Genomic DNA, 19489 nt, shown 5'->3' with positions numbered 1-19489 from the left:
TTGAAATGCATTTCCAGGTGACTACCTCAAGAAGCGAGAATGCCAAGAGTGTGCAAAGCTGTCACCAAGGCAAAGGGTGGCTATTTGACGAATCTCTAATATTTAAAATATATTTGATTTGTTTAACACTTTTTTGGCTACTACATGATTCCATATGTGTTATTTCATAGTTTTGATGTCTTCGCTATTGTTCTACAATGTAGAAAATAGTAAAAATAAAGAAAAACCCTTGAATGAGTAGGTGTTCTAAAACTTTGGACCGGTAGTGTGTTTGGTCACATGTTTCATTTTGTGTATGGTTTAGAAACAAGGGGTGGCTCAACTAACACTTTGGCTCAATTTACCTCACTCTCCCCTATCAGTCATGCTCCACAAAAAAAGTGACTGCCATTCACCCCATTGAGAGTTTTACTGTGTGTGTGTGTGTGTGTGTGTGTGTGTGTGTGTGTGTGTGTGTGTGTGTGTGTGTGTGTGTGTGTGTGTGTGTGTGTGTGTGTGTGTGTGTGTGTGTGTGTGTGTGTGTGTGTGTGTGTGTGCAGTCCCCTGGGTCAACGTTGAAGGTCTGAGTATGGGCGGTAAAAGTGCGAAGCCAGCTTAAGGACAACTTCCTTCACAATTTATTCATCCTTGAAAATTGAGTTGGCTCCTTTCTAAAAGCTAGGGGGATTGTGGCCACTGAAGCCTATACAAAGTAAGGGCACTTTAGAAGTCATGAACTTCTCATTATGAGAAACTTAATGATGTTTTACATTATTAATTCCAGGAGTTAATATAAAACAGTAACTGTTTAATAACTGCATGTTATGACAAGATGGCACCAAATGGATAGCAACATGTCCTAACTGTCTCTAGGCCTTGATGCACAGAGGGTTCCAAACCTGTTCCAAACCACTGGTAAACCATACAGTAAAGGAGCTTCCTCTGACCCAGCAGGAACATCCTTTTGTAGAACAATGTGTTCAAACCCCCCTGGGACTCAATCGAGCGCGAGCTCTAATAGGAACAGATATCCATTTTCTTCCTGCACCCTCATCTCATTTCCCTCCTTATTGCTTCAAGACTCCCTGGGAGAGAGGGTCGAAGAAAGGACAGACGGGTGAATTCAGCCAACCAGACTCGGGATGCTGCGAGCGCCGTGCCTGGATCTCCAACGCTATTGGCTGTTCTCTGGAGAGCGGAGGTAGTTCTGATATTAATGAGTGTTGAGCAGAAAGCACCATGTCTCTGTGACAGCTGATCGAGGGGGAGATGCGCCGTTAACCACCGTGGAAAAGGACACGGGGGATAGAGGCTCTTCTACCAACCAAACAGCTATCTCTGCTTTTGGACTTTCGGTTTTCTGATAGGGAACAACACTGGGAAGAAGGAAAATCTGGAGCTGGTCTCTCTCCAACTGTGTAAAAATAATAAGCCGCCGTGTCTGTGTTGCGCGCTCTCTCTCCTCCGTCTCTGGACCAGTGCGCTAGATGGGGTTATAGGGAATACTTATCCGTCGATGGGAGAAGATGACTATTGCGGGTGAGTTCCCCCCTTTCCCCAATATTTTTTCTGTCATCTAGAGAGCAGATATTTGGGGCATATTCTATATCGCCACTATTGCAGTACGTATTTCCAAGAAGTTAACGGGAAATATCTGGTTTGCTGAAAGGCTTTGACGACACAGTAAATACTAGCATAACAAGAAAGGTGTTGCTAAGCTTTATAAAACATTATGTATGAAAATGGTTATCGTTATGTTTTACTGCAAATATAACAATCGGACATGCATGACAGCTTGGAAGGCTACTGATTGTTCTCGAACCTTCAGACGCAGGAAAGCTTTTGCGCAACTATGCAGAATGTGCTTTAGGATGGAAATGGATTATGAATGAAATCACACCAAAAAGATACGACGTCGAATATATACATTTTTGTAAAGCAGGTGGATTTGTGCATAAATGTATGCTATTATGCGGGTCCTGTTGCTGATGCATTTAGAGAGCGCGCACACAAGACACGTCTAGAAACTCTCAGAATGGTGGCTAACTCTCCCTCCCCTCTCGCTTTGCTCTCGGTTGAATCATCCTGTTGCAATCAAAGAGAACCCGTTCTCAGTAGCTACCTGCCACGAAAGCACTAATAGGCCTATCCCCGGGCTGCACGCAACACACACACACACACACACACACACACACACACTCCTACGATGCATCGTGCATCAGATCCATAGGCTTCAGCACCATATCTGCACGTTGCATCCGGAGCTTTTGCGTAATGACACTTGTCACGGCGAGGCATCTTATGTGCAGAGCATAGTCCACATTGAACACAATCACAGAACCACATATCCCCGGAGCCTGACCTCCTACACCTTGCAGGATTTGGAGAGAGAAGCAGCGAGTCTCTAATCCTTTAACTGCATTGGGGCGTTTCTCTCCCTCTCTCTCTTTCTCTCTCTCCAAACTATAACCTCTCCAACGCTCATGGAATATTCAAATGAGAAGTCAACATGTAAGGCTTACTATAATGTTTCCTATATATGAGGCTCAGTTGTCCATTGACAGTGTTTACCTTGTTGCTGTATCAGTGAAACAGTCTACCTTGTTGCTGTATCAGTGAAACAGTCTACCTTGTTGCTTCTGAAAGCTAATGCTGCTTATATTGAACATGGGCACAATGGGTCGAGAACCCATTGGTTAGGCTTCCAAACAGAAGCCCAACCAACAGCCATTCAATATGAAATGATATAGCATTGCTCAATGCTCACCATGAAATCTAACCACCCTTTCGTCATTGTAATTTGCCTCTGATGGAGACCATCTTCATCCTGTGGTGAGAAAATGGCAGACCATTCGGTGCCTATCCAAGGCCAACTCATCCTGTAGCTCTGTATAGCACAGTGTAGCACTGTAGCCTGTCTCCATGTAGCACAAATCATATTTAGCCTAGTCTACTGTACATTACATACAATACTGTTCACCTTACATTTTGATGTCATCGGAGCTCTGTGTCTGTCTGTAGACAGGTTGGTTGTTTAGCAACAAGGGACAAACCAGACGGCGTTGGCTTAGACCGTTAACAACATTTAAACTGTATTTAGTCTCCAAATGTTTACTGGAAACATAAATGCATTTTCACAATGAGCACTTGTTGTTTCTCAAATATATCATTACCGTTGTTGGTTAGCTCATAAGCGGATTTGAGCCATATTAGCATAGACATGACATCAGTCAAAACACCTCAAAACAAGACATGGTATCAAGAACAAGATACAACAAGCTGAAACGAGCCACCTGCTGGCTCTCTGACCAGTAAGAGTCATAACAACACACTCCGTCCACATTGAATGCCCGCGCATCATTTTTGTGATGCAGTCCGCCGCGCATCATTTTTGTGATGCTGTCCGCCGCGCATCATTTTTGTGATGCTGTCCGCAAACCCGTCTATATTCACCTTCTCTTTAAACAGGTATTTCTATTCACGTTACATAGCTCAGCTGCAATGCTAGGTGTCTAGCCTGGGATTTGAAGAATCAGAGCCCTGAACATGCAACTACTTCTCCCTCTCAGGTGGGAATAACAATCCTCGAGTCAAATGGTGATTTCATTTAGTTCAAAATAGATCATTGCTTTTTACCCAATAACTCTTGCAGTAGAGTACAGTGTAAACAGGTCTATTGATCTTGCTAGGGCTACATTACATTGGGCCTATGTGAAACCGGATTTAAATAGGTTTTTCCTCATACAATAGCTTAATACAGTGATGAGTGCCAGTGTGTGGGTGTATGTATTTAGAGGAGAACTTACATGTAGCCCGAGTACAATTTTCCAGGCTATCTATCTATGAGGAGGAGCAAAGATGCGTGGGTTTAACTCTCAGTCCTATACTCAATTTCAAAATACACAGCGCCTAATTAATTGTTAGTTGCCTAATGATGTATTACAAGAAGCCCCTGGTTTGATTCTGATACCTGAATACACAGCATGGAAACAGTGGTGCAGACAGACAGCTACAGGGAAGAGTTCAGAGCATTCAAGCATACAGTACAGGAAGCAGGCCTTCCATAGCTGATAGCCTCCTGTTTACAAACAGACTTGGGTTGGGCACACATTAAGAAAAGCAGGTATGAATTCAAAATCAGAGTGTTGTTGTTTACCTGCATCAATGACATTTCAGCTTTTCTAATCTAGTCTGAAAATGTCTTTTGAAATGAAGCGATACCCTTTCATTGGTTCAAAGGTAACTCCTGAAGTCTCAGGGAATATAGATTTTAATCAGAGGGAGCATGGTAAGAGGGACATATGCAAATAGCATTTTCAAATAGAGGAGAGACGTCTGAGGATTGCTGCTGTGCTTTCGATCTGTCCCGTAATATTCAAGATTAATATGTGTAGTCCTGGATACACTAATGAGAAGCTATTGCTTAGGAGTGACACGATACCACTGAGACTGGATGGGCTAAAATCCAGGCAGTCGCGCAATCGTGAGCCACACAGACAGAGTGATGGATGTATGGAGACACGGACACATGCACCATGGGGCGGCAGGGTAGCCTAGTGGTTAGAGCGTTGGACTAGTAACCGGAAGGTTGCAAGTTCAAACTCCCGAGCTGACAAGGTGCATATTTGTCGTTCTGCCCCTTAACAGGCAGTTAACCCACTGTTCCTAGGCTGTCATTGAAAATAAGAATTTGACTTGCCTAGTTAAATAAAGGTAAAAAATAAATCATAGACTTGCCCAGACACACGCGTACAGTTGACATGCATGCACAATTACGCACACACAGACACATACACTCCCCTCCGTATGTGTTTGGATAGTGAAGCTAAAATTTACAAATGTTGCATCTGAGTTTGTAGAGTCACAAGATTGATGTAGTCATTGCGTTCAAGAAATACAGGACCAAATACTAAACTTTTCACTACTTTGATACACCATAACCACTATGGCAGGTAGCCTAGTGGTTAGAGTGTTGGGCCAGTAACCTGAAAGGTCAAAAATCTGTCGTTCTGCTCCTGAACAAGGCAGTTAACTAACTGTTCCCTGGTAGGCTGGCATTGTAAATAAAAACTTGTTCTTAACTGACGGACTTGCCTAGTAAAAAAAAGAGTGAATTTGTCCAAATACTTATGACTTCCTCACACAGGGGGGGACTAACAACATAAAGTGCTTTTATTTCTCAATGGTAGGACAGATATGTATGAAAATACCCTCAAATTAAAGGTGACAGTCTATACTGTCGCCTCAAATCAAACACTTGATTTCAAATCCAACATGCTGGAGTATATACCTTTGTAATTTGAGCTTGACTGTCCAAATATATACGGAGGGGTGTAAATGTGCACTGTACCCAACATCAGTAAAGACATACCTCTACCGAGCCCATGGACATACCTGATGTAGCAAACCATTTTGCATTTCCAGGTGCCAATTATTTTCTTTAACTAGCCAGTTAAAGAACAAATTCTTATTTAAGACAACGGCCTACCCCGGACGATGCTGGGCCAATTGTGCACCGCTTTATGGGATTCCCAATCACAGCTTGATGTGATACAGCCTGGATTTAAACCAGGTACTGTAGTGCCACCTCTTGCACTGAGATGCCTTAGACCACTGCGCCACTCAGGAGCCCCAGGCCTGTTCAGGCCTCTTCTGAGCCAAGGTGAATGGAAACAGTAGGTACCCTAGAATACCTTATAATGTTTTTTATTTAACATTAATTTAACTAGGCAAGTCAGTTAAGAACTAATTCTTATTTACAGCGAAGGCCTACACAGCCTATCAGAGCCATAAAATCATAGTAAAGAAGGCCGGGCTGAAATTCAATTCATTTCAGTGGTGTATAAAGATTGATTCTGTCTGCTGAAGGAAACCTCGTCCCTGCAGACTCATGGCCTCTTGACCAGATAGATATATTATTCATATAAATATAGATAGCTGTGCATCTATCTCCAAGGGAGGAAACATGCCACATTTGCACCTGCAGATTCAATTTCCCTCTGACTTTGAGTGAAATCTCGGTCTCCTTTCATTCTGGTTAACAACTACGAGGAGAATAATGTAGATGAGTGACAGGGAGAGTACGGTTATCTATTAGGGACATAAATACGTGTTTGGCGTGTTCGCCATGCTTTGGAACTTATCAATGGCTGATTTAGCGGGATTATAAAATGATGCCTTATTCTGTCATTCAGATGGGCTAACTTTCTTGTGCACGTGTGGTTATACACGTGCATGTGTGTGTGTGTGTGTGCGCCTGCCTTTGCATGCATGCACGTGTCCGTTCGTGTGTGGTCTGTAGTTGCCTGTAGGAAAATGTTTGTGTGCATATGATTTTGTATGTGTGTTCTCTGTTCTCCCTTACTCAGCCCAAGGGCACTGGCGATAGAGCGAGAGAGGCACGCGGCTGAGCTAGGCTGAGCTCAGACCTGGGGTGTCCTGTGGTTAATTTGGAACATTGATTCCGCATTAACTGTTGACTCGCTGCTGATTTGCGGCCATGCAAGAGCAGGTGTAAAGGGAAACGTTTTCCCCTTTTCACACCACCACACAAAACTTAATTATGCACACACACTGCATAGTAGACAGCGTTTAATGGACTCTCCCCTTACCTTAGAAAAAACGTGTAATGGCAAATCAATGAGTTGAAGGGCAGGGGAAGGGACAGGAGACTCACAAAGCCACCCACCAAGCGGCTTATCCATGCAGCACTTAGCCAGCCAGGCAGACAGACATGGAGACCGGGAGGGAATCAGGGGCAGGGTGGGGGAGACACATTAACTTTCCTCTATTGGAGATAATGATGCTAATGGGTTGAATGGAGAAGAGGGAAGGAGTGGAGATGGAGAGGAGAGGAACCCACTATAGGGGTTGGTTTCATCTGGGGAAGAGAAGAATGAAAGAAAGCAGGATGAGAAGAGAGAAGGAAATGGGCAATATAGAGAAAGGCAAGAGCAGGTGAGAGAAAGAGAGAGGGAGAGTGTGTGTGTGTGTGAGAGAGAGAGAGAGAGAGAGGAGGGGGGAGAAGAAACGCGGGAAGTAGGATGAGAAGAGAGAAGGGAGATATTAGAGAGAGCGAGCGCGGAGAGGAAGAGCGAGAGAGAGGAGGGGTGAAGAGAGAGCCTTTGATGATTATAACCAATGGATCAGAATTCCTGTGAACCATTTCTTAAATACACAGGCCATTTCTCCTGCAAAAAAGAGGCAATTCCTCTGATGCCCTACTTTGCAATTACGTATGACCTTTATGTCGGGGAAACAGTTTTAGCCCTGCCAGGGTAATGTCTACCTTTCAGCAGATACTATACTTCCTTGTTACCGGCTAAACGGTATAGGCTACATAATCACATCCCTGAGGGCCAGTATGTTCCCTTTCAACACCTACGATAGATGCAGCACATCCATTGTTTCCTTCTGGGAATCTACTGTACATTCAGGGAGTTTTTCTAAACCGTGATCAGAACAGAATGTGATGTTTATTTCATACGTAAGACAGTACCTTTCATTTCTTACAACATATCAACTAGCGACTGCACACTACCAAAATAATGATCTCAATACTCCTTGCCTCTCGACCCCAGCCTAATTTACCCCAACTTAATGTCAGTACAGAACATTTTGTTAATGTACTGCAACATCCCCTTTCTACCTCCATACTTATAAATACGGTAGATTGGCATAAACAAGTGACGGGTACATGTTCCAAAGTAATCATCTCCAGATCCCCCCCTCATCTCCACTTGACCCCACACGACCTCCGCAGGCTAGGGTTTAGAATTCACTTCAAACAAGCTAACAGTGCAGGCTGGCTGCTTGATGATGAGATGAGCCACAGCGGCATGAGTCAGGAGGAGCCCAGCTCTCTGCTCGTCTGAACTGAATTCTTCCTCTGCTCTATGTTCGCGACATACTTCCGTTCTGAGACTGCCATCGTTGAAGTCGCTTGTGGTGACGTGAGAACGAGGGTTGTTGTACAAAACAAAGTCATCATTAATTGGATCATCTCTAACCAATCAGAGTATCAAAGCCAATGACGAATAAAAAATGTTTTAAATGCCGCTTTACCCATATGGGTTCTGGCTCTGGTCCAACTCAGCGGTTTCTAGGGCCCATCAAAACGGTTGTCAGAATCAGAACATGTGTTTGTGTGTTCTAGAAATCATTGGGGATGTACTCTGGAGAGGAAGCTATCGTCTGTTGGCATGGTGTAGCGCAACGGTCACCGAGGCATTTGACAAGGCAATCCTAATCGATCACCAAACATTTCTGTAAAAAACTACAATGATAAAGCCTTGCATGCCTACATTTTGTGTTCGTCTCACGCTGTTGTCGGGCAGTGCACTTGATTCAGCCGCCCTAGGGCCCTCGCGACTAGATATGCATCTAGTCCCCTCATTTGAAGGTGTCATAAATATTTGGACAAATGTATTTATAGTGTATTACATTTAGTCAAAAGTTTAGTATTTGGTACCCTTTTGTGGACTAGATACATGAAGGGCTTTCATTTCTAAACGATCAAACAGATATGTATGAGGATACCCTAAAATAAAAGGTGACATTATGTACTGTCCCCTCATATAAAACATTTGATCTCAAATCCAAAATGCTGGAGCGAAGAGCCAAATGAAAAGTTTTAGTACATAGGGGAGTATATGTGCCACTGGCCTGGACACATTGGAAGCAGTAAGGACAAATCCAGATGTATATTTCTCTCTCCCTTTGCCGAATCGTTCTGTTGATGCTGCACTGCATCAGGACTCTGATTAGGAGCATCCATCTTATAATTCCATTTGGCTTCGGTATTAACCGCATTCCTCTTTGTCTGAGAACCGCAGGCGTTATGCAAGTTATTGCCACTTAACGCCAAACAAGCTCCAGTTTTCCCTCCTCCCCTCTTTGTTCCTTGGAACTCTTGTTTTCACCTAAGCTTAAATGGGTTATGGCTGATTTCCCTCATCTGTCTTGTGCTAAGGTTTTTAATGCCATTACGACTTCCTCGGGTCACTGGAGGTTAATGTGATGGTATTGATACCCTGGCAGTCATTTTTTTCCTAGATATTTCCTCCATTGCTTCCTGTTGACTACTGGTAATTGAACAGTGTATTGTGGGGGAAATGAACTGTATTGTGGGGGGAAATTAACTCCGTATTGAACGGGGGAAAACCCAGCTTGACCTGATTTCACACTGATTTTGACATGTTAGTACAGTGCAGTAAACTCTTGAATCCTGGACTAGGCACAGTAGTTAAGTGTACGAGCCCTTTGCCACATATGCTATTGCAGGCTATACTGTTTGTAATTTACAGTAGCTAGAGTACATTGGCTTGCGAAAGTATTCACCCCCTTGGCATTTTTCCTACTTTGTTGCCTTACAACCTGGAATTAAAATGGATTTTTGGGGGGTTGGTTTCATTTGATTTAAACAACATGCCGACCACTTTGAAGATGCAAAAATATGTTTCATTGTGAAACAAACAAGAAATAGGACAAAAAAACAGAAAACTTGAGCGTGCACAACTATTCACCCCCCCAAAGTCAATACTTTGTAGAGCCACCTTTTGCAGCAATTACAACTCTCTTGGGGTCTCTTGGGGTATGTCTCTATAAGCTTGGCACATTTAGCCACTGGGATTTTTGCCCATTCTTTAAGGCAAAACTGCTCCAGCTCCTTCAAGTTGGATGGGTTCCGCTGATGTACAGCAATCTTTAAGTCATACCACAGATTCTCAATTGGATTGAGGTATGGGCTTTGACTAGGCCATTCCAATACATTTAAATGTTTCCCCTTAAACCATTCAAGTGTTGCTTTAGCAGTATGCTTAGGGTCATTGTCCTGCTGAAGGTGAACCTCCATCCCAGTCTCAAATATCTGGAAGACTGAAACAGGTTTCCCTCAAGAATTTCCCTGTATTTAGCGCGATCCCTCATTTCTTCAATTCTAACCAGTTTCATAGTCCCTGCCGATGAAAAACATCCATGCAGCATGATGCTGCTTCCATGCTTCACTGTGGGGATGATGTTCTCAGGGTGATGAGAGGTGTTGGGTTTGCGCCAGACATAGCGTTTTCCTTGATGGCCAAAAAGCTCAATTTTAGTCTCATCTGACCAGAGTACCTTCTTCAATATGTTTGGGGAGTCTCCCACATGCCTTTTGGCGAACACCAAACATGTTTGCTTTTTTTTCTGGCCACTCTTCCGTAAAGCCCAGCTCTGTGGAGTGTACGGCTTAAAGTGGTCCTATCTTCATAGTACTGTTTGCTTGGTGATGCCCTTTGCTTAGTGGTGTTGCAGACTCTGAGGCCTTTCAGAACAGGTGTATATATACTGAGATCATGTGACAGATCATGTGACACTTAGATTGCACACAGGTGGACTTTATTTAACTAATTATGTGACTTCTGAATGGAATTGGTTGCACCAGATCTTATTTAGGGGCTTCATAGCAAAGGGGGTGGATACATATGCACGCACCACTTTTCCGTTGTTTTTTTTTTTCACTTCACCAATTTGGACTGTTTTGTCTATGTCCATTACATGAAATCCAAATAAAAATCTATTTAAATTACAGATTGTAATGCAACAAAATAGGAAAAATGCCAAGGGGTTTAATACTTTTGCAAGGCACTGTATATTCTTACCTTACACACTGTGTGGTGTAGTATTTACAACATGTTTGCTTTTTCACGTTTGGATTGTAAGGCTAGGAGACTGAATACCTCTGAATAGGCTATTTAAACCTAGCGATGGATTTCGTATCATCATATCTTTTACACTATTGTCTTATGAAACTGGCAGTGTCCTAAACATTTAAAATACTCTAGCCTAGCTTGAAAGTTCTGTCGGTGTCACCTCCAATTCCCCATTTCTCTGTCCCCAGACTAATGTCTCTTAATGTTCTGTTGAATAGTAGAGCAGCCGAGGACGGAGACAGTCTCCTCACCGTTGGGTCACGAATGAAACATTAATAAGTGAACTTACTTAACGTTATTAAGTTACAGACATAATGTTGAAGTAATTCATGTATTTAGGTGCTAATATGAAAGTGGTCACCATCAGCATAAAAGCAGAGGGCATGGGAGTTGAATTAGGTTCAGTTCATAAGAGCTGTCTTTAAATGTTTAAGCTTATTGTTGATTAAACAGTATCACAAAAGAGCACATCACCAATAACGGCAATCTCTCGACATTCTTTGGGATGTTTCAATTCATTTATTAAGTAGGATGCTCAATGCACACTCATTCAACAGAAAATCTGGCATCCCTAAAGTGCTGGTACTCGGGTAGCTTAACCTTGTCCAAAATTGAAGGGTAAAAACCTTTATGATCTATGATTATATGTGGAGGTAATGCAATAGTGCTGCAGCGTGTGTAATAATTCGAACCCTCTTGTCATTACACAACGGGAGAGGCTAAGAAAATATTATGCATAGTGTGAACACAACCAGGAAAAAATTGTAGGGCAAAACATCAATTTTCATGAATCAAGTTGTGATTATCATAACTCAGATTTACTCACACGTGAGTAAGTACTGAGCAACGCTGTCATGTTATCCAGGCGCACCACGCCATTTGAATCAACAACTAACCTCAATATAATCATACACTAGGCGACATGTCATGTGTAGGAGGGATTTTAAGCACGGACATTAAATGGATATGAAAATAGCCCTTTGTTCCATTGTACAGTCAACACCTCAGTACTGTAGGCTACCTTGCTAACCGTTCCGACATTCGGATTCCCTATCACCTTGCCAAATCTGAAGGAATCCAGGAAGAAGGTAATGCTCCATTTAATAGAATGTGTGGCAGCTCTTTTTTCTTCGTATTTTTTACAGACCCCTGATTCCTCGTTCAGGCTGCTACCGGTATTTTCCAGCCTCCATTTTGTGACCGCTGTGAAGGGGCCCCGTTGGCTCACAAAGATATTGATCACCCAATGGAAGTCATATCCAAATAATGTCTCATTTAGCCAATTAGCAGGCAGGGTGGGTGATTAACAGCATAACAAGGCACCAGACCCTAAGGGACCGACAACGGCTACCCACTGTGATGGAACATGCGGTGGATGCAATAACGTTTAGCCCAAACACATTAAGGTGTCTCTAATTGTGATTAGTAAACACAGGAACAAGAGTAAGCAGGGTGTAAGAACCGAAACACCATAGAAGAAAATTACAGTTTTAAGAGAAAGGAACGTCCTGTGTTCTTTCCCCAGTGAATATTAAGCACAGAGCTATACAATGAGAGTCAATGCTCCCTGAGGGAAAGAGAGGGTAACCATGTTTTTCAGAATGCTCTGGGTATTCCACTTATTAAAGTGCCAGGTGATTTGAAAAAGAATACCCCCCACCCTCTCTGGTCGCTTTCTCTCTCTCTCTCTCTCCCTCCCTACCTCATCCAAAACCACATTCTCAACCACACACTCCAACAGTGGCTTGAGAAATGAACTCTTGGCCTGTTTTGCCATTGGGGCTGACTGCAGTGTTTTTGTAGCACCGTTCGGACTTTCTCATCTCCGTCGTCGTCTCGGAGCACTGGGGTGGAAACAGAAATGAGGATGATGGAATGTCTCCGGTGCAGTGCACCCCTCCTCTCTCTCTTTCTCCCGTTCCCTTTTTCTTCTCTCCGTCTTGTGGCTCTGTCTGGCGTTTTGTTGCTCTGCAGCCCAGGTTATGACAAGCACCATCAAACCCATCCGTTCAGTGAAAAGTGTTTATGTATGACAAATGATAAAGAGTAGCAGCCTAACTGTGGAGAGGTGAGCATAGAGAGGAAACAGGAAACAGAAACGCAGCGAAAGTACATGCTGATAAACAGTCAGTACTTTTAAATGAAAATTGTACTTTTTACTTAATTTGTTTCATGTTTAAAAAAAAAATTCCCATACATATTTCCCCCGGTGATATACATTTTGTATAGAAAAGTACGTAAAAGTATGTATAGATGCCACCTTTCCAATAAGTCAGTTCGTCAAATTTCTGCCATGCTACAGCTGCCCGGTCAACTGTAAGTGCTGTTATTATGAAGTGGAAACGTCTAGGAGCAACAACGGCTCAGCCGCGATGTGGTAGGTCACACAAGCTCACAGAACGGGACCGCCGAGTGCTGAAGCACGTAGCGCGTAAAGTAATCTCTTCTCAGTTGCAGTACTCACTACCGAGTTCCAAACTGCCTCTGTAAGCAATGTCAGCACAATAACTGTTTGTCAGGAGCTTCATGAAATGAGTTTCCATGGCCAAGCAGCCGTGCACAAGCCTAAGATCACCATGCTCAATGCCAAGCGTCGGCTGGAGTGGTGTAAAGCTTGCCGCCGTTGGACTCTGGAACAGTGGAAACACGTTCTCTGGATTGATGAATCAATCATCACCATCTGCCAGTCCGGTGGACGAATCTAGGTTTGGCGGTTGCCAGGAGAACGCTACCTGCCCCAATGCACTGTAACGTTTGGCGGAGGAGGAATAATGGTCTGCAGCTGTTTTCATGGTTCAGGCTAGGCCCCTTAGTTCCAGTGAAGGGAAGTCTTAACGCTACAGTATACAATGACATTGTAGACAATTCTGTGCTTCCAACTTTGTGGCAACAGTTTGGGGAAGGCTCTTTCCTGTTTCAGCATGACAATTCCCCCGTGCACAAAGCGAGGTCCATACAGAAATGGTTTGTAGAGATTGGTGTGGAAGAACGTGACAGGCTTGCACAGAGCCCTGACCTCAACCCCATCGCACTCGCAGACTGCGAGCTAGGCCTAATCGCCCAATATCAGTGGTAGTTAGCAACTTTTTTTCAAAATGCAAGCTGAGACATAAAAAATGGTATCCACGAGTTCATCTGACTCTGGGGAAGGAGATAAAGGGCTTCATTGCCAAAATCCTAAAGTATCCCTTTAAGCCTATGCAATCTGCCATTTAAGAATTTAATAAATACTTCTCGCTTTAACTCTAAAGGCACTATCCTCCTATATTTATCCTTTAATGCCATATCAGGAGGGCACAGAAATGCCCCCAAATGATATGAAATAGGTCAAGCAGTTCTAAATCCATGCTGATGTGTCTTGAAGGGCCGTGCAATGTAAATGTCAACATGCATCCTTGTGCCTCTACAACAAATGTCAATATGTCTAAATCCCCTTTGTATGATGCACCCAGGTTTTCTGTCAATGTATTCACATTCCCCTCTCTTCTTTTACAGGTGGGAATGGACTCATTTGACGATGCAGGCAGCTAGTAACAACGTCGAGAGATGGATGTGATTCATCTTCAAAAGAAAGCAGAGCGTTAATGGAGGCTAACCCAGATGTGCTTAGCAGGACTGTAGCTTCCTGAGGTATATGTTCATTGTTATCTACTTGGGCCTGTATGACTGAAGTCTTGACTCCAACCCTTACGCCCAGGAGGGAAAATTGAGCAGTTGGACGCCAGTACAACCACAGCAAAACAAAAGCCCCCTGGGAAACCCTCCCTACCAGTGGGGGGTAGTCAGTCGCTATAGCAACAGTAACAAATTATTCATTATTTGTGAAGTTAACAGCTCAGACCACTTAATCTACAAAGACCAATTACTTACTGGAGGGAATCGGGCCAATATGAAGGACGTGTCATTTGTAGATTGTTTCTTCGTGGGCCTTGCCATGACTGCCTTTGTTCTGGCCTCTGAGGAGAGAGTCGATTGCCCTCAGCTATGTGTGTGTGAGATCAGACCCTGGTTCTCTCCCAGCTCCGTGTACATGGAAGCCCCAATTGTTGACTGTAATGACTTGGGACTTTTCACTCTGTCTGGGAGATTACCAACGGACACACAAGTGCTATTGCTGCAGACCAACAACATTGCAAAGATTGAGAGACCTTTGGATTACCTGGCCAACATCACAGAGATTGACTTGTCGCAAAACAACTTGTCCTCAATGAGTGACATCCACCTCGGGCGGCTGCCTCAGCTGCTGTCCTTGCACATGGAGGAGAACTGGATACGCCAGCTGCCAGATAGCTGTCTGGCAGAGCTGGCCAACCTTCAGGAGCTTTACATGAACCACAACCTGATCTCCTCCATCTCCCCCACGGCGTTCCAGGGTCTCCACAACCTCCTCCGGCTCCACCTCAACTCCAACAAGCTGCAGACGATCAGTAGTGAGTGGTTCGACACCATACCCAATCTGGAAATACTCATGATTGGGGAGAATCCGATCACCTCCGTTCAAGACATGAACTTCAAGCCACTTCGTAATCTCCGAAGTCTAGTTCTCACCAGGATGAACCTATCGCAGTTATCCGACGGCGCTCTATCTGGCCTCGACAACTTGGAGAGCATCTCGTTCTACGACAACACCTTCCCCGAAGTTCCCCACGCAGCTCTGAGGAACTTAAAGAACCTCAAGTTTCTGGACCTAAACAAGAATCCCATAGGGAGGATACAGCGTGGAGATTTTGCAGACATGCTCCACCTCAAAGAGCTGGGCATTAACAGCATGCCGGAACTGGTCTCTATCGACAGCTTCGCCCTCAACAACCTCCCCGAACTGACTAAGATCGAGGCCACCAACAACCCCAGGCTCTCTTACATCCATCCCAATGCTTTCTACAAACTGCCCAGGCTGGAGACATTGATGCTGAATGGGAACGCGCTCAGCGCCCTGCACAGGATTACCGTGGAGTCCCTCCCCAACCTGCGGGAGGTGAGCATGCACAGCAACCCCATCCGCTGCGACTGTGTGGTCCGCTGGATGAACATGAACAAGACCAACATACGCTTCATGGAACCGGATTCACTCTTCTGCGTCGAGCCTCCCGAGTACGAGGGCCAGCATGTCCGGCAGGTCCACTTCAGGGAGATGACAGAGATCTGTCTGCCTCTCATCTCTCCTGAGAGCATGCCCGGGCACGTCAGCGTCGACAACGGGAGTTCTGTATCGCTTCACTGCCGGGCCTTTGCAGAACCCGAACCGGACATCTACTGGATCACACCTTCTGGTACCAGGGTCCTGCCCAATACCGTTTCAGATAAATACTACATGCACTCAGAGGGAACGTTTGACATCTACGATGTAACAGAGAACGAGGCTGGACTGTACACCTGCGTTGCCCACAATCTGGTCGGCGCAGACCTAAAGTCAGTCTCGGTGGAGGTGGATGGATACTTCCCCCGACCTGCCAACGGCTCTTTGGACGTCAACATCAAATCAGTGCAGTCCAACTCGGTCCTGGTGGCCTGGAAAGCCGCCCATGGTGGTCTGGCTCCTAACATAAAGTGGTACAAGGCTTCCGACCCCAACCACCCGACCATGGCATTCACTGCACGCGTACCGTCTGACGTGAAAGTGTACAATCTCACACATCTGACTCCTGCCACCCAGTACAAGGTGTGTGTGGACATCCGTGGCATCCTCTACAAACACGACACCAAATGTGTCAATGTCACCACAAAGGGATTAGAGCTGGCGGCCAAGGACACTGAAAAGTGGCACGCTGCAGTAATTGCTGTCTTTGGTGTGCTTCTCGCTGTGATTTCAGTGGCCTGTCTGCTTATTTATGTGTCTCTGAGGAACCACCACCTTTGTGGGGATTTAAGGAAATGCCACTCCAAAGTGTCTTTGACGCAGGTGGCCGGCCTGCACTCTCCTTTTACGAGGCTGTGGGTCTCAGGGAACGGACTGCCAACTGCAGTGGAAGTGAAACCCACAGTCATAAATGTATCTGACAATGCCTTTTAAAGAACTAAACCCCCGTGGAGCTTACCACACAATCGCAAAGAATGGACAAAGCGTACAAAAAGGAGAAACCTGCAGTAACTGTTTAAAAATGTGCATCGGCTTCCTTTTAGCTTTGACTCTGACATTCTGGAAAAATATACACCATCATTGAATTGAGGAGTAACCGGTAGGAGGGAGACAGACCACTCTCTTGGTTACAACATAGTATCTGACGTGGCGGCTTTATAACAATTCAATTGCTTTATCAAGCTAACATCACCAGGGAGATCGTTTTCCCTGCTAAAACACACAGTTCGACATCCCTGGGTTCTTCACAGAGTACAGATAGAATAAGAGAATATGATGACGATGGTGTTCTCTCTCTTGTAATTGACTGTTAAATGTGTTAAGAATAGTGGAACTGTCCTTGTGGTCCCCAAGCAATAGCGTCTGTGCTGTACAACATCCATAGGTGAGATAGAGATGACAACTGTCTATAACGGAGGAATTATGTAGTAGAATAGACAATAATAATGACTATGGTGTAAAAATTTTGATGAATATTACCCTTTTTCTATTTAGAAAGAGAGGATTTTTGTTTTTTCATTGATAAATTGTTATATATTCTATCTGCTAATGTAAACATAAATCCTCTGGTGTAATATCTGGACAGTAAACTGGTGTGAAATTAATAATGACAGAAACAAATGACTCTCATTAATAACAACATCATTATGCTAAATACAGTTATACTGCGTATGGGTACAGTATATAGATAGGGTGTTAAAGAAATGGTTGTTTGCAAGTGTTCGAAGAAGGATCTAAGAATCTTGACAAAGGCAGACCTTGAGTTGATGGTGAGTTCATGGTCTGAATGTGATTGTCTGTCCTGACATCTCCCAGAGAGTAATGATTGTGGTTTCCCCACTGGGCAAAAACTGGTTAAATCAACATTGTTTCCACATAATTTCAACAACAAAAAATGAAACGTGATGACGTTGAATCAACGTGGAAAACTGATTGGACTGGGAAAATGTCATCAACATAAAAGGGTATTTCGTCTTTTCCCGTCCAACTTTCAACCTAAATCCAATGACATGGTGGAATTTGTTGTTGATTTCACGTTTAATTCAAGTTGACAACTCAACCAAATGAAAATCAAAACTAGACGTTGAACTGACGTCTGTGCTCAGTGGGTTGTTATGCCCCGGTAAGTGCCTACCACAAGAACTACACAAGAAGTACACAGGAAGTACACAAGAAGTACTACAGAGAAATAACAACAAGGCCATGTCATATCTGCAGACTCACAAGCTAATCTCAAGTACTTTTAGTGAAAATACATTCTTAGTATTTTTGGCATATAAACATTTTAAAAACGTTGCGTTGCTTTGGGTGTAAAGTTATAAAAGCCATTTTTATATTGACTGTACTGTCTGTGATATCTGGGCACAACTGGGACTGAGATAAGAATCTGTGCTGAGGAAAAAAATGTAATAAACATCAACGTTTCTTTGCAATCATAGGGTTAGTCCCTCTCTCCCCTTTCTTCAGAGTGCTGAAATAATTTTATTATCTCACTACATGACAATCATCACACTTGATGAAAACACTATACAACCTTTTGTGTTCCTGACCTTTATATTGCCAGGAAACCTTGATAACGATCACCCAGCATTTCATATAAGAGCAAAAATGCCTGTTGTAACACCATGTGAATATACTGTATCTTACGAGTTTGTATGTATTTTAGCCTACATTGTTATTCCCAGATACAACCCAATACAGCCTCATTAACTGGCTCATTAGGAACATGTTCATTCTTTAGACAGAGGTCCGTGGTCTGAACAAACCCAGCAAAGTCAGTGTCACAGTCATGTAGAGCGGAAAGACACAATGTCCCAATGACAACGCTCTGCAAGGGAAGTCAGCCGGTTAAAGCTCGCTCCAAAGCAGTCGGAATCGGAAAATCGCATTATATTTGTTTCATTAAGCATCCGATGCTGGAGTCCCGAACATAAAAATACCAGACATGATGAATGTCTGTCAGGGACCGAGTGACATGGAGGATTTATCAGACAGGACCTGCCTCATACATCACTGCAGCCTTCAGCACCATGGACAGGGCTTTTAGAGCTCAGCCATTTGTCACAGACAAAGGGAGCTAAAATATGAGCAGAGCCCCTCCGCTCAGGTAGTGGCTCAGGTCAGACTGAGCTGAACGTTGCCAGTCTGCCCGAGTCTGACGCACACAGAGGCGCACACAGAGGCACACACAGACTGTACATACACTACCGTTCAAAACTTTGGGGTCACTTAGAAATGTCCTTGTTTTTGAAAGAAAAGCACATTTTTTTTGTCCATTAAAATAACATCAAATTGTTCAGAAATACAGTGTAGACATTGTTAACGTTGTAAATAATTTTTTATGGAATATCTACATAGGCGTACACAGGCCCATTATCAAAAACCATCACTCCTGTGTTCCAATGTCATGTTGTGTTAGCTAATCCAAGTTTATCATTATAAGGCTAATTGATCATTATTAAACCCTTGTGCAATTATGTAAGCACAGCTGAAAACTGTTGTGCTGATTAAATAAGCAATGAAACTGGCCTTCTTTAGACTAGTTGAGTACGTGGAGCATCAGCATTTGTGGGTTCGATTACAGGCTCAAAATGGCCAGAAACAAAGAACTTTCTTCTGAAACTCATCAGTCTATTCTTGCTCTGAGAAATTCTTGCTCTCTCTTTAATGATGCTGCCGGTTGAGGACTTGTGATGCGTCTGTTTCTCAAACTAGACACTCTAATGTACTTGTCCTCTTACTCAGT

The 19489-nt window shown here is 43.8% G+C and overlaps 1 protein-coding gene across 1 annotated transcript; it reads left to right on the top strand.

The window, feature by feature from the left end:
- The first annotated feature begins 901 nt into the window (after nt 1-901).
- On the top strand, nt 902-18181 carry LOC110500217 (leucine-rich repeat neuronal protein 3). The gene is made up of 2 exons (XM_021577433.3): nt 902-1518; nt 14163-18181. Exon 2 carries the CDS (start codon nt 14557-14559, stop codon nt 16675-16677), a length of 2121 nt encoding a protein of 706 aa, XP_021433108.3. The 5' UTR covers nt 902-1518; nt 14163-14556; the 3' UTR covers nt 16678-18181.
- Nucleotides 18182-19489: the final 1308 nt, after the last annotated feature.

The sequence above is a fragment of the Oncorhynchus mykiss genome, chromosome 21 (genome assembly GCF_057628025.1).
Source record: "Oncorhynchus mykiss isolate SJ-2025 chromosome 21, ASM5762802v1, whole genome shotgun sequence".
In the NCBI taxonomy this organism is placed as follows: domain Eukaryota; kingdom Metazoa; phylum Chordata; class Actinopteri; order Salmoniformes; family Salmonidae; genus Oncorhynchus; species Oncorhynchus mykiss.
Note: the sequence above shows the minus strand (reverse complement) of the source record. Positions and strands in the feature narration are given on the sequence as shown.

What these genes read in the sequence shown, in the direction of transcription:
- LOC110500217 (XM_021577433.3), top strand. Translation starts at nt 14,557, where the DNA reads ATGAAGGACGTGTCATTTGTAGATTGTTTCTTCGTGGGCCTTGCCATG.